Consider the following 15,867-nt stretch of genomic DNA (forward strand, 5'->3'; position numbering starts at 1 on the left):
ACTCCAGGAGTGGGTAGTTATTCTCCGAGAGAGCGAAATAAATGTGTATTAAATAGAAATGGGAGTTTCAAAACCTGTGCAAAGTGGTTACTAGTCCCCCCCCGTTTGGGGTTTTTCCATGCAGCGAATGAGGTTTTTGCTCTTCAGTTGGGGCAGTCATTGCATTGTTTTGGAGGAGGCCTGCTTTGATGCAGGCAGGAGCGGCTGACTTCCCATGGCAAATCTGTAAGGTAAGAATTGCTTGGCATTTGTGGGGCTAAACCGGCTGTGTCTTGGGGTCAGGGTCACTTCAGCTCTTTGTTCAAGTGCAGGCCGCTAGTGACTGGCATTTATGGTGGCTGTACGGAGAGTGGGCTGCCAGGTGTCCACATCCCAAATGCCATGCTCAGCGCCGGTGGCTCCCCTCCATGTCAGCCGGGAGACGGAAGTAAGTTTGGCCTTGCAGCACTCGGTTCCTCCATGTCCAAGGTGAGCTGTGTTAGGAGGGACACCGGCACCGCTGCTGCCTTGCGGGTCCTTCGCTTGCCAGTTCAGTCACTCCTGCTGCTTTCAGGAGCACACAGGCATCCTCAGAGTGTGGGGGAAATACAAGGTTAGTGTGGCTGAGCTTGCCAGGTTTCATTCTTTATCCCTCACCTTACTTTACCCTTCAGCACATGTTGTGGCCCCGTCAGCACCTGTTAATGGGCTTCAGTGCCTTGGTTTATCACTCTTCTCTGCTACAGGCAGGCTCTGTCGCGTTGCCTGGCTGGAGGGTGAGTTTTTTAAACCCGTTCCCAGAACGAACGCTGCTAGTGAGTTTTGTTTTGGTTTGTTTTAATGCGAAGTCAGATCCCAAAGTGAAAAGGCCTCATTGCTCTGCTCAGGCAGGACCAAAATTGCTCCATCCCACAACTGCAGTATTGAGTCAGATTTTTGTTTGCAGTGCTAAGGGTGGGTGATGTGGGTCAGAGTCATAAGTCTCTGGAACAGACCAACTCAGGAATACACCTGACCTGTTCTCTGTTTTTCTTGCAGGGACAAATTAGAGATGGTACAATGAGAACGTTGGGAAGAATGTGCTTGTGGTTAAAATGCAGGAGTGGGATCTAGGAGATCTGGATTTTATTTGCGGCGCTGCTACAGATTCCCACATGACCTGGGGTAAGTCTCCTAAGTTTTCTGAGCCTCTGTTTGCAAAGTGGGGGTGATCCCTACCTCATGGGGAGTTGTGAATTGCTTTGAGACCCTGAAATAAAGAGCGCTGTGGAACTGTCCTTCATGCCAAACTGTCCTTCCATTAATATTAGGGCTGTCAATGAATTGCAGCTAATGCATGCTGTCAATGAATTGCAGCTAACGCAAAACAAATTAACTGATTTTTTAAAAATATTTGCACCATAAAAAAGACAGATTATTTTTCAATTCTCCTCATACAAGTCCACTCAGTCCTCCTCCTTGTTCAGCCAATCACTAAGACAAACGCGTTTGTTTACAGTTACGGGAGATAATGCTGCCTGCTTCTTATTTACAATTCTCCTGAAAGTGAGAACAGGCGTTTGTCTGGCACTGGTGTAGCCAGCATTGCAAGGCAGTTACGTGCCAGGTATGCCCCTTCATGCTTCGATTTGTAGCCTGTAAAGTTTTATGTTTTGTTTTTTGAGTGCAGATATGTTTTAAAAAAAAAAAATCTATCGTGAAAGTGAAATTTACAAATATAGAGATTGCACTACAGTACTTGTATGAGGGGAATTGAAAAATACTGTTTCTTTATCATGTTTACAGTGCAAATATTTGTAATAAAAACAATAATACACAGTGAACACTGTACGCTTTGTAGTCTGTGTTGTAATGGAAATCAATATATTTGAAAATGTAGAAAAACATCCAAAAATATTTATAATAAATTTAAATTGATATTCTGTTGTTGTTTAACTGTATGATTAAAACTGCAATTAATCGCGACTATTTTTTTAATCTTGTGATTAATTGTGATTATTTTAATTGTTGGACAGCCTGAATTAATATGGTCAGTAGGTGGCAGCCTAAGCTTCGGAAACATCAACACTTAGTGCGATGTGCATGCTGGATTGCGATTGCAGATGGGAGTTTGAATAAGGCTCAGCTCATTGTGCTGCTTGCTGCTAATTGTCTGTATTACTGGGCCGTGGAGCAGGACCCCATGGGCCCAGGTGCTGTCCAAAAGGTGGTTTTATATTTAGCAACAGCCGAGCCCTTGAATCAGGAATCTTAGCCATAGGAGTGACCAACCAAGTGTCTGAATTCAGCTTAGTTAGTGATTCTCATGAACGAGGCACGCACCCTGGGCATGGGGGATGGGCAGCGTGGATCCCCATAGCTGGAGCCACAAAGGGGAAGGCTGCTATTTTAATGCATTGTGTGCTGCACGTGATTGGTGCTGCTGCTGGCTTGGACTCGTTTGGGCCTCTCAAACGATCTGAATTCTGCCTCCTTCTTTTTGACGTCCCATCCCAACTGGGTCTGTGACTGCGCTTCGGTGGCGAGGGGTCTATAGCACCACAGAAAGGTGGGGCTGGACGGGACCTTGCGAGGTCCTTGAGGCCAGCCCCCTGCAGCAAGGCAGGACCAAGCAAACCTGGACCCTCCTTGGCAGGTGTTTGTCCAACCTGTTCTTAAAAACCACCAGTGCTGCTGGGGAGTCCACAGACCCCCTTGGAAGCCTGGTCCAGAGCTTCACTCCCCTTTTCCCAATATCTAACCTCGGGCTCCCTTGCTGGGTTCAGCCTGTTCCTACTTGTCTTGCCTTCAGCAGCCATGGCGAGCAATTGATCACCATCCTCTTTATAACCACTCTTAACGTATTCGAAGACTGTTATCAGCACCCCCTCCCGCCCCACTTTGTGTTTTCTTTTCTCAAGACTAACTCTGCCCAGTTTAACCTTTCCTCAGAGGTCCGGTTTTCAGAGATCACTTTTGTTGCTCTCCTCTGGACTCTCTCCAATTTGTCCCCATCTTTCCTAATGTGTGGGGCCCAGAATTGGACACAGAGCTACAGCTGAGGCCTCACTAGTGCTGTGTAAAGCGGGACAGTTACCTCTGTGTTTTACATGTGAGACTCCTGTTAGTGCACTCCCAGATACTCGCTTTTGTCACAACTGCATCACCGGGTTGACCCACTATAATCCAGCTTCTTGGGATCAGTACTGCTACCTCCCCCAGCATTCCCCATGGGGGAGTTTGCATTTTATTTCCTCCCCCCCCCCTTTTTAATTACCATGCACTTGTCTTTATTGAATTTCATTTTGTTGATTTCAGACCAATTCTCCAATTTCTCAAGGTCATTTTGAATTCTAACCCTGTCCTCCAAAGTGCTCGTAACCCCTTCCAGCTTGGTGCTGCTTGCAAATTTTAGAAGCATATTTTCCACTCCAAGTCATTACCGAAAATATCGACGAGTGTGGGATGCCCATAGCTTGACAGCAAACCTTGGGTAACTACTCTTTGAGTACAGTCTTTCAACCTCCTGGGCACCTACCTTCTCGTAATTCCAGCACCACTGTAACTCTAAATGCACCCCTTCCGATGATGCGGCTGCGCACGAGAGATGCGTCTGTTCTGTGGATCTAGCTGGAAGGCGGCATTGCCTTAGCTAAGCAATGAGAGGGGGGTAAGAGAAGCAGCGGAGACGGATGTGCCCTAGAACGCCCCCTGACTCTGTCCTGTGTTGAACTCCTGTGTATGTTGTAAAGTTTTAGATGCATCACACAACCTCAGTTTCCCTAGCTCTAGAATCAGGGTAATAGTGACCCGTCTTCGTCAAGTGCTGGGAGCAGCTGAAACGTTCAATGTGTGCAAGTTGTTTGTCAGTTGTTACACAGGGTCAGATCATTTGTTAAAACTAAATCACAGTAACTCTGTGTGCTAGAATTGGAACTGTGCACTCACCGAATGTTTTGGCTTCTGGCAGGTAATGAATACAAGATGTTAAAATAAGAGTGTTTTGTGGCTTTCACGTGAAATTCAAAACTCAGCGTGCCCGGACTGTTGTTCTGGCTCATGATGTGTGATGATAGCTGTTTTGTTTGGTTCCTGAGACTAAGTGTTATCTGCCCTCCAGGTCCACACCACAGTGATCCTAACTCAGCACACTGTGCTGAATGGAAGTCAGGAAACAAATGTTTTGCTTCTTGCTAGTTTTGACATTGGACAACAGATTTATCTTTCTCAGGGCAGTGAAAGGCTCCAGCTTAGTCTCCCAAGAGAATGGAAAGCTGCAAATCTGATTAAGAAACGGAATATTAAGTTCCTCGTTTCCAGTCTAATACATTTGTCCATTAGTTGTGGCTTGACTCAGAGGATTGACTTTGGTTTTTAACAGTAAAATGCCTCTGGGAGTGGATTAGCTCAGTCTGGGATGAAGTACTGCAGCCAATGAAGAGTGTCCTTGTTTTATCACTGATACAATTTTCTCTGAGTTGCAAAAAGTTAGTGTGGGCCTGATTCTGCTTTCCCAGAGCTTTGCTTGGAAGCAACATTCAGGTGCAAGTCAACCCTCTGCTGCTTAGGCCAGGGCTCTAAACTTTTATTTACATTGTGTCAGTTAGCAACTGGCCCCAAACGCTCCCGGAATTGCTTTTTAAGTATTTCAGAACCCCTTTTGAAGTAGCGTAACATAAGAACAGCCACAGTTAGACCAATGGTCCATCTTGTCCAGTTTCCAGTCTTCCCAGAGGGGCCGATGCCAGCTGCTTCCCAGAGAGTGATCCAGTCAGCTCGTCCCAGCTTCTAGCAGTCAGAGGTTTCAGGACACCTAGAGCAGGGGCTTGTGTATGTGACGAAGTAGCCACTGATAGACCCACCCTTGATATGCTTTGCTATGCAGTATGTAGTTTAATATTAAATATCTAATATACCATGAAACATTTTTACCATCTACATGACAATCATTGGCTACCCAGTGATCTTTATGCACCTGCACTGTTACCAGTAATAATATAATAAAGCAGGTCCTACTTACTAGGTCACTGAATGTTGTTTAAACACATCTAGCTTGTTTTCAGTGTCTGCATTGCCTTTTGTGCACCAGACACCGTGACAAATTTCCAGCACAGCAATTAAACATGCAGATCACCAATTACTTTCAAATATCTGCCCAATATTCAGAATTCAGACCCTGGTCCCAAACTGCCTGTTCAAAGACTTAGCCTCCTCTTTCACAAAAACAAAAGGCAGAATAATTCCACCAGGTTAAATGGTCATTCTCAACCCTTTGTATTCAAGCCTGTAGCAGCCTCTCACTCCCTCAGACAGGCCCACTGTCATCTGAGCACCACACTAGTTTTGTCACAATGGATCATTGGCAGAAGGGATCTTATCAATTTTCTCTGCAAGAGCCTGGCCCCAGCAGCCTTACGTTGACTTGTGCCTGGCCTCAAGGATGCGCACATGCAAAGGGTTAGGGTAAGCTCACAAGCTTCTCTCACCAACAGAGGTTGGTCCAAAGAAAGATAGATATTATCTCACCTACTGTGTCTCTAAGATCTGGCATTAACAGCACTGCAAGCAATAGTCTTTTCATGTGAGGACTAGGACATTTGTCCTATCAGCAGTGTATTTTAAGGTGAAATATCACCACTTTGTGAAGTCAGTCAGTGGCCACGATATTTTCACATTCATGGTGGATTCCTTAGAAAAACTAAGATGCCCCTGGCCTCCTTATTGGTTTTGGGCAGTTCTAAAGACTTACATATATTTGGGCATAAACTTTTCTGGGTAAAAAACCCACTTCTTCAGATGCATGGAGTGAAACTGCCCACACTTCCACTACGTGTGTAGGCACTGCCTGCATCCAACTAGATTTGGGTTTTTGACTTACCCTGTAGGTGGTGTTTAAACGATCAGGGCCCGAGTCTGGCACCAAGAGCTTTGCCATTGACTTCAATAGGCACCTGGGGGCAAAACATGGAACTGCCCCTGTGCTGCTGCCCCTAGTTAGGGTGGACACACTGATGTCCACCAGAGGAGGTTCGCAGGGTAAACGGAGCCCTAGCTGTGATGATATTGCTGTAGTCAGCACAGCTGGTGTAAACTCTTCCGATAACTAATGAAACTACCATTCAAGTTGCATCAGTCCCTTGTGCTCAACTCTAGGCTATGGAATGCACAAACTCCTGCAGTTCTGTCAATTAATCACAGCTGTTCAATCAAAGACTCCATTAACTTTTCCTGCAGAAGTCCTGTCCTAGCACAGCTTGTGAAGAACATTTGGGGCCAGGGTTTCAAAAGCACAAAACATCAATGGGAGCAGAGTTAAGCTAGTTGTTGGAAAATGCCAGTTCCTCAAAACTTTTTTTTTTTCCTGAACGGAAAACTTCACTGAAACTGATCTGTTCCTGCAAGGCCTTTTTCAAAATGACACGAGTTTTTGGTTCAGAAAAGCAAGTTAAAAAAGAGAAGGACAAAAATCTAAACAATTTTTGAAATGATCAAAATGAAGCATTTTGTTATTAATTTCAACTTTTTTGGCCTGATTTGGGATTGGAAAATGATTTCCCACCCATCTCTAATGCTTAGTACTGTTGAAAGTCCTGCCCTTATTATCAAAACCACCATTTATGGAAACATTTCACTACCTTTTGGGAGCTGTCGCAAGCCCACAACACACTTGGGTCATTTGGTGTCTGGCCCAGCTGCTCACATGATTCCTACAACACTGGCAATTAGGGTTTGTCAGATTATCACGTTCTATATTAAGATAACGTTTGTTTATATTGCCTCTAAAACTAGAGAGATGTGATTCCTAGTTACATGAAAGTGCTCAGTGCTGTTTAGTAGTAGCTTGTAAACCTGTCAAATAATTAAAACAAAACAGAAAAAGTGATTAATAAATGTAAACTGTGATTGGTAAATACAAACATCAGAGCTATACTTAAGCCTGCTGCCTATGTGATGTGCTTTCTTAGTACTGACCTATTTTAAACCCCTTTTGCCAGTAATGCACAACCAGATTTGTTAGTCAGACGAAGGGTTCTTAGCTCAGTTGTATAAGTGTGTCTCCGTCACAGAATGTAGTGGCAGACAAGAAAGGTGGAACCCTCATCCTCGAGGTTCTTGTTGTAGTTGGACAGTGTCATTTTTGAAGTTAATTTTCCTGCACTTACAGTGTTTCTGGCTAAGATTCCCAGGAAGAAAGTGAAGTTGGGACTGTGTGCTGACATCACCAAGAACAAACTGAACTGCAGATGGGTAGATGTGGTATGAATTGCACTACAGAGCACAATGTTTCGTATTGCTTTTTCCTATGCATTCAATTAGGGACACAGCTTGGGCCTAAGTGTATTTTGGAGATATTGAGCAGTGAAATCATATTCCCTTTAGCTTTTATTATAATTCAAACCAGATACCACTTTATGTTGTTTTTGACATAATACTGTGTTCTAGCACTCATCAGTTCAAAAGGAGTACAGAATAGAACATATATAAATAAATAACTTTTCACCAAATGAGCAGCTAAGTTAATATTTCTTTTAAAGCAACAACGTTTCTTGTACCTAGCTGTGGAGAGGGAGGGTGTACTCTATTAAGTTGGTGCAGTGGAACAGAGTGCAAAACACCTTAAACTTGCCTTTAAACATCTCAAGGATAAACAGGTTAGTAGCTCAGCTCCTTGGAAAGACGAGGTTAAGAACACTGAGTCTGATCTACGATGCTACTCCAGCCCATTATTTTATATACAGACTACTACCAACCAGACGGTGTTTCCTGTGCTGCTGGAAGAAGCAGTCAAGTCTCATTAGTTTAACAAAGTTTGCACAATCCCCAGAGTCCTTGTCACCCACGAGTATCAAATGCTCCTCTATGGAACCAGGACTTACAGTACATTTTGGAACTTAAATGTGAGTGCTCTTATGATCAACTTATTGAATGTTTATTTTATTACAGCACCGGGGCCAGTGGTAAACTACAAGGAAAGACTGCTCACAAGTTCAAAAATCAAGTGATGCAGCACCTCCACACCCTGGGGCCCGGGGTCTTTGGCTACCAAGCATGAAAACACATTTGTACATCTTCCCATAAATATCTTTACATAAATATGTATTTTGATTAAAATTCCACACAGACAATAAAAAAAATTAGAGGATGAGCCGCAGAAGTCCACTAATTGCCCATTGGAGAAAAAACTGCTGCATCTCTCTGATAGAGTAAAAATAAAATGCTTCCCAAAGTTTGTTGAGCATGAAATTCCAACAGCATTTCTCCCAGGTGTGTGACTTTTTACACACTTGTTCACAGGCTCCTTGCAGAGACGAGCTGAGTTGTGTGCAATAGCCTCAAACCTCTTAGGCTGAATTCCTGTGTGGTTAGTGTTAGCTAAGACAGGTTCAGCAGAAAGACCAGGGGCTTGTTTACAGGCTGACTCTTGTTTTCCTTGAACATGGTGGCTGCATGACCTAATGTTTCACAGGCTGGAAAACTTCCCTGGGAGAGAACAGGTAGGATATTCTAGCTGCCACAGCTACAAGAGAAGAGAGAACAATGTGAGATCTTACAGAAGGCTCAGGTGTGTAGGGCAGAATGCCCTCTCCACCGCTGCCCTCTGTTGGACTGATTCATACCTACTCAAATACTATTGGTTTTCTCCATGCTAGGCAGGGTAGAGACACCCAACCTAGCTTTAATGTAGCTACTTGCCTGAGGAAGGCATGCCCCAGCTAGCCCCACACGGCTGCCATGTTGCTGCTGTTGGTACCCACCCTAGTGTAGGGTATGGCTGCAGTCACACCCTCTGTGTCTGAAAGCTCAACCACTCTACCTACCTGCCTAAGGGAAACCCCTTGGGTGAGAGCTTGTCAGGTCCAGGCCATAGGGCTGCTTTAGCTAAGGATTGTGTCTACACTAGGCTGTGTTAGTCCTGCAAAACCCAGAGGGCATAACAGTACTGGGGGGGTGCCCTCATATTAAAAGCACTAAACCACAACCCTTTGCATCTTGCCCTAATCAGTTACTGGTGTGGGGTGACAGTGGGAACGATGAAAATACCAGAACTGCTGCCTGAGGTTACCTTCTTGACATGTAGGGCCTATGTACCCATTAACGCACGTGCACTGGCCATTCTGAGCATTGCAGAAAGAATTGACAGGGCCACAGTCACAGGTCAGGGCGCAATCTGGGCCAAATTTATCCGTGCGGCAGTCTGGAGAGGAAAAGGCAGAGAGACTGTTTGGAGGAGCTGGAATTATTTCAGCAGGTTAGCTTGCAGAACTAAGCACAGGGCTGGTGAAAGGTAAGGGAGCAGTTTGCCCCACGAGAGAGATGGGAAGCTGTACCTTACCCTGGATTTGTTAGACCACCCAAAGGGTCCAGAGGGGAGTTCAAGTTCCATTCAGTTGTTGGCTTCTTGACTCCAGCTAACTATCGGGGCAGAGGAGTGTGCGGTCAGGGGGCCACCCATCCACTAAGCGTTAGATGGACCATGGCATTCAGTCACTGCTGGGAAACCTAGAGGTGAATAGTCTCGCATCCCATAGGAACACCTGGAGCCATCCAGTCCTCCATGTCAGTCATTCCATATAACATTAGTACTTGTGTTTTATGAATGTGACCTACAGAGCCAACGGGCACAATTCTCCTCTCGCATTAGTGTACGGCTGGTGCAAGAAGAACCAGATCCCATGCCGTCTGGCTAGGCCACAAAAATGCCCCTCTCTTTAGTAGTCCCAGCCCCAGACAGGAAGTGATGATAGCTCATCTGTCCTTAGATCACCCTCCCTCTTACACGCTTGGACACTTGTTATGTTTGTTGCGAATAATCCATACTCACCCAGCTCACACTTGGCACCAGTTTTTCCAGGCGGACACAGGCAGCGCCCAGTGACTGGATCACATGGTGCATTTCCTTCACAGTCACACAACTGCTGGCAACCCTCTCCATACCGCCCCTCCTCGCAGCCTGTGAGCACAAGAGAAAGGGGGATGGGCAGCACAAGGATCTTCAGCCCTTCGACCAGTGCTTTTCCCCACACAGCCAGTCTTCCCATTTCTGAGCCAATCCTGTGGGACTCACCCCCCCAAGACAAGAGACAATCTTCTTTACGTGGAAATTATCTCAAGGTACCGGGAAACCCTGCATGCTTCTTCCCTCTGAGGGCAGGGCCAGGACTGCACCCCATTAGTAGGAGGCCTGTATGACAGAAGCTGATTCGGCAATTGGCCCTGTGCGCTCAGTTTAGTAATTACCCCCACAGAGTGTTGTGCAAAACAGCAAATTTTGGAGGAGGGAGAAACAATTGCTTGATTATTGATGTATTTTTGTGCCTCTGCTTGCCCAAATTTGAGTCATTCCAACTGGCTCAAAATAGCAGAAAACTGGTGTCTAAGAAATCACTGGGAAGAAATGTTGTCGGGGATCAGAGCAGAACTCCAGGGTTCCATTGCTGTCTCCACCTTCCCTGGTGTCAGAACACCACAATGGGTCTGGCACTACTGAATGAACTCACTCAGTGGGTTTGATGTTTGAATACTACCTCATACTTACTGAGCCAGAGCCCTTTTAAGATTATCGTAACACATGTCCTGTTTGCCAGCAGTACCTTCCCCCCCCCAATGCTGAGTGCCTCTGGTGCCAGCTGGAAGTAGATTTACACACTAGTATAAGAGATCAGCACTGGGCCCTGTGTATGCAGTGACAACACTTCACCTTTTGATGGGAAATACGCTGAAGTCATCTATACCTTTCTGACAGCGGTCTTTGTGGAAGCCAGCAGGACACAGACACTGACCGGTCACTGGGTCACAAGTTGCTCCATTTTGACAATCACACAACTCCTGACAATGAAGTCCATGGAAACCTGGAGGGCAGGCTGCGAAGGAAGCCAGTTGGAAAGTTCATTAGTAAGCACAGAGCACTTCAGTGGGGCCTTATTCGCTGGGGGTCCCAGCAGCTCACCCTCCTGCTAACTCATGGGAGGAAGCATGAGCCCTTTACACTGGGAAGTTTTGAGATGCAGAGGGACAATCCTGCTCTGTGTTATGAAGGGGCAGGGAGGGATTAACCAGGTCTTTCTGACACTTATCCTTCTAGAGAGCAGGCTACTGCTCTCCGTCTGCCTTTTAGCTCCATGCTGTACACTAGATCCACAAATAATCATCATTTATTACAGTAGTGCCTGGGAGCCCCATTCATGGAGCAGGCCCCCATTGTACCAGGCGCTGTACAAACACAGAACAAAGGGCTTGAAAACTATCCAGTCAGCTCCTGAAATTCAGGAAGATTGTTGAGTGTAAAGTTTTACTCTTTCCATGAATCTCAATAGCAAAAAAATGTAAGCTCAAAAAACTCTTCACCCATCTTCCATTTTAGTGAACAACAGGGGAAGATTTAAGGTGAAAAATGCAAAATGTCATGTGAGAGACGAGGTGGTATCTTTTATTGGACCAACTTCTGTTGGTGAGAGAGACAAGCTATTGAGCCACACAGAGGTTAGGGAATGGTACTCTGGGCTAAATGCAAGAGGGAACAGATTGTTTAGCATAAGTAGTAAGCACATGTTCTAAGGGACCATTCAAGGTAGCGTGGCCCATTAACACCTCTGCAGTTATAGGACAAAACAGGTGTGTTGGTGGGTTACAGATTGTTGTAATAAGCCATAAATTCAGTGTGTCTGTTCAGTCCACGAGTGTGTGAAACTAGCCAATCTTTCCCTTTGATGCAGGTGTGTCGTAGCACTGCCTTTCCCACAAAACTGCTAAGGAATCTGAGGTCCTAAAAACAGATCTATTTGTCTGACCTGAGCACACTAAAGAAACACAGACATTCCAGTAGGGACCATGTTGCTGCTTTTTTGTACTCTGGATTGTTTTTAAGCAGTTGCTAATGTGGGTCAGCTTATGTGTGCACAATCCCAGCTCACACAAAGGACAGGACATTCAAACCAACAGCTTCTTTAACTTGACTGATAGGCTGCCTAGTGGCGTACAGGGCTGCCAGACAAACACTGCAAATGCAATTTCAACCGGGCTGTGCAATGTTATGACCAACAATAGGCTGACAAAGGCCACATGTCAGGGCTCAAGTGGATCACCCAACTGCTTTGTCCACATGCCTCCTTTTTACCCCTCCCCAGGACAGCGCAGTAGTGAGCTGGCCCTGTGCATTACCAAGAATTCTTCCAGTGTGCTGATGCCTGTGGTTTTGGCCTCTGCCAGAGGCAGGATACTAGACTTGATGGACCTCCTGGGGGGGGGGGGGAATAGAGAGAGAGAGAGTGAGTGAGTGTGTGTGTGGGGCCGGCCACTGGGCCTCTCACTTGCTCTGATGTTGAAACTGCCCCTACGCGAGTCAGCTTGGCCCCTCTGCCTTATGTCTCCTGGTGCTCACATTAAACATCTTTACAACACAGCCTCGGAGGGCAGAAGGAGCAGCAGTTCTGCTGCCTGAACTTACTTTGCTCACATAAGTGCCCATAGTGCCCTCTGCGGCAGTGGCAGGCTCCCGTCACTTGGTCACAAATCCCATTATTCTGGCACGCACAGTTCAGCTGGCAGTTGGCGCCATACTTCCCCGGTGGGCATTCTGCGGGGAACACATCCAGAGAGTAATTGGCACATGGCTCATAGGCAAGCACGTCCTGTGCTGCAGTGACCTGTGGCCAGGCCATGCCTCACAGGGCGCCCTGCGAGGGAGGGCGCAGCTACGCCTGTGGCTACGGCAAAGAGGGCATCAATTCTAAACACAAACTCTGTTAGTTTAACGATTGTCAGCCTGGTGCCAGGCCGGAGCACTCCGGGGGGTTTACCCAGTTCGCAGAATTTCCCGGTCCGCCCAAGCCCACACAAACAGGAGCCGTCGGCCGCATGGCAGATTCCTCCATTCTGACAGGAGCAGGTCTGCGTACAGCCTGCCCCATACTGGTTTTTCTGGCAGACTGAAAAAGACAAAGGAGGAGAGAGTGGGAACCCAAATCCGGGTGTGATCAGACACTACAGCAATGGGGGTGGGGTACCTTGCCTGTACCCAACCCTACAGCCCTCTCCAATCACGGTGGTGAAATACCCAGTCTTGGTTAAATGGCACCATGGTTAATGTTTACCGTGTTCACAGCTGGGACCAGTTCTTCCTGCTGGACAAATGCAGATGCCTGTCACATGGTGACAGGTGGCTCCTTCTCCACAGGAACACAGGTGCATGCAGTCCTTGCCATAGCGACCAACAGGGCAGCCTAAGAGAGGATTCACTTCCATAAGAGATGGTGACATTAGCATTCTTAGAAGCAGGCTGTGGGGCACAGGGCACTTGCTGGAGGATTCGCTGCACCTTGAAGTCTTTAAATCATGATTTGAGAACTTCAATAGCTCATAGGTGAGAGGTTTATTGCAGGAGTGGGTGGGTGAGATTCTGTGGCCTGCGCTGTGTAGGAGGTCAGACTAGATGATCATAATGGTCCCTTCTGACCTTGAAGTCTATGAGTCTGAAAAGGAAGGGCTTCGGTTTGGCTTAGAGGGGAATGTGTCTGGTGGTTAGAGCTCTGAGACAAGGAGTCAGGACTCTTGGGTTCTTTTCAAGGCTCTGCCACTAACTGTGTGATCTTAGGTCTGATTTGGTAGAGAAAAAACAAGAGCCATCTAGATCACTTCTGGTGGAGGAGGAAAGCATTTTAATGGAGGCTCCAGAGCCAATCAATGGGATGGTGCAAGGGTGAACTGCCAGATTAATGCAGCACTTCCAGACCTGGGAGCAATTATGGTGCAGAAAAAACCCCAGCAAGAAAGTGATTCTATTTCAATAAAAGCAAGAAATTAAATCAGTTACTTGGGAGCTGTAATAGTGGACAGGCTCTTTCCTCTCCTGTGTGATTCAGAGGAAGAAAAAGTAGTGCACACAGCCAATGGTGTAGTGTTGTACCTGGGAGAAAGACTTCCTTCCTGACACTGCAGCTGAGCGATTCATGTCCTGAATTGGAGGACTGGAAAGGACCTTGAGAGGTCAGTCCTGCCATGAGTGCAGGGGACTGGACTAGATAAGTATTATCTAGACCATCTCTGACAGGTGTTTGTCCAACCGGCTCTTAAAAATCTCCCATGATGGAGATTCCACAACCTCCCTAGGCAATTTATTCCAGTGCTTAACCACCCTGACAGTTAGGAAGCATGAAATTATCTCTCTGGCTGCACACCATGATCATCTTAAACTTCTACCTGGTGCTGTAGCTCCCTCTGGTAAAATCCATTTTGGCAACAGCTTGAATTTTTGCAGCAATTCACTTTCCCTTTGTTTAGCTGATGTATCATTAGAACCATAACAATGCTGGGAGAAAAAACACCCATCCCCCAATGAGTAATAAGAAAATTCCCTTCCACGAAGGTCTTTTTGGCAGGGTCACCATTGCTCCTGCAGGGGTTTTGACAGAAAACATTTTGCTGGAACCCAAGAGGAAAAAGCTTCATGAATCTGTTCTTAGAAGATGAACCAAAGCTGTCAAGATTGTCCCACGCTCAGGATATTATTAGTATTGTGTAGAGGGGGTTTATTATTCTGTTTTGTGGCACATTTACTGTGTGACTCCCTTCCGGTTTAATGTCTAAAACCTTTCAAGTGTAAGAAACACCCCAAACTTATGGATTTTTGCTTTTATTGTAATTCTGGACAGTGAATCATCTAAAACAGGAGTCACTGGGAGTCAGAGGAAGAAAGAATGGTCCATGCATTTCAGTAGTAATTGAGAATTCACTCCCTGCACTTCCTCTGCTAACAGACATCTCTAAACTAGGCAGTGAAAGATACTCAGTGTAATGTTTTGCAAAGCTTGACTTGGAAGACAAATGTGCTGCTTCAGATCTGCCTGCAATGTTCTTAGACTGTGGCCTGCATCACAACTGCTGCTCTCTCTTGAAGGGCAGCATCTCATTCATGTGCATGGCGGCAAAGGAAGCTGCACACTCACCCATACTGCAGTCAGCTCCGACGTACCCAGGGGGACACTGACATGTCCCTGTGGTGGTCTCACAGTGTCCTTGATTCTTGCACTTACACTGCTGCTCACAATTGGGGCCATACCAACCAGCTGAACATCCTGGGGAGAAATTTAAAAAAACCCCAACGCTTAGAAAAATGACAAAGCCCAGACACTGATCATGTGGCATATGCACGGACATTCACAATGCAAGTGTCTCCTCCCCAATCTTTATATTTAAACACTCGGTCGCGGATGACAAGGTAAGATTATTCGAAATAGTGTGTAGCATGATGGCAATCTAAGGGGTCCGTCGATTTACTCATCAACATAAACGTTTGTAGAGACGTTGTTAACCATGGTTTACTTGCTCATAAAACAACAACTGACATTGATGAGTAAATGGTGTTGGTATGAATATATGCCAGACAGTGACACCACCCAATTCACTTCACTCAGTGAGAGGAGGTGGGAGAAGGTCATTTCCTGTCTATTTTGAGTGAGACGCTGCTGATTTCCTGACTAATCTGAACAAAGATCTCATGGTGAGCCAGAGAAACCGGTCCAGCTGACATGACATGCACACCAGCAGGATGAAGATTCAGGAAGCCAGGTCTGTTCTTGCCTAATGGACTGCATGATGGAGTGGACTGTTTTGATTAGATACAACCCACATATTGTGACAGAAATAATCAAAGCGCAAGGCTATCCTTCATCCTCCCAGCACCTGCTGACACAAAGCACAGCATAAAACACAGGGAAGTGCTCACAGCTCCAAGGTACTGGCTTCTCAAAAGCAGGCCGAATTCCACATTTTATCTTGCATTAGCCAAATCTTATAGAACTATAAAAAATAATCAGCTAAGTCACTGGTTTTCAAGGAGGCTCCTAATGGAAAAGCTATTAGTGCAGTGAAAATACATTTTTAAAAAACACTGCATAGAAAACTTTGAGCAAA

The 15,867-nt window shown here is 46.0% G+C and overlaps 1 protein-coding gene across 9 annotated transcripts in view; it reads right to left on the reverse strand.

Annotated features, from left to right (window-relative positions):
• Window positions 1-7,323: 7,323 nt before the first annotated feature.
• The window catches only part of MEGF6 (multiple EGF like domains 6), a 255,268-nt gene continuing 246,724 nt past the window's right edge, over window positions 7,324-15,867 (reverse strand). For all 9 annotated transcript variants that reach the window (XM_075120967.1, XM_075120965.1, XM_075120966.1 and 6 more), the window contains 8 exons: window positions 14,901-15,029; window positions 13,050-13,178; window positions 12,756-12,884; window positions 12,404-12,532; window positions 10,692-10,820; window positions 9,782-9,910; window positions 9,023-9,154; window positions 7,324-8,476 (listed from right to left, as the gene is read on the reverse strand). In XM_075120967.1, coding sequence (XP_074977068.1) covers window positions 8,412-8,476; window positions 9,023-9,154; window positions 9,782-9,910; window positions 10,692-10,820; window positions 12,404-12,532; window positions 12,756-12,884; window positions 13,050-13,178; window positions 14,901-15,029 — 971 coding nt within the window. In that variant the 3' untranslated portion in view covers window positions 7,324-8,411. The remainder of the gene's footprint in view (window positions 8,477-9,022; window positions 9,155-9,781; window positions 9,911-10,691; window positions 10,821-12,403; window positions 12,533-12,755; window positions 12,885-13,049; window positions 13,179-14,900; window positions 15,030-15,867) is intronic.

Source organism: Caretta caretta, chromosome 18 (assembly GCF_965140235.1).
Source record: "Caretta caretta isolate rCarCar2 chromosome 18, rCarCar1.hap1, whole genome shotgun sequence".
Lineage (NCBI taxonomy): Eukaryota > Metazoa > Chordata > Testudines > Cheloniidae > Caretta > Caretta caretta.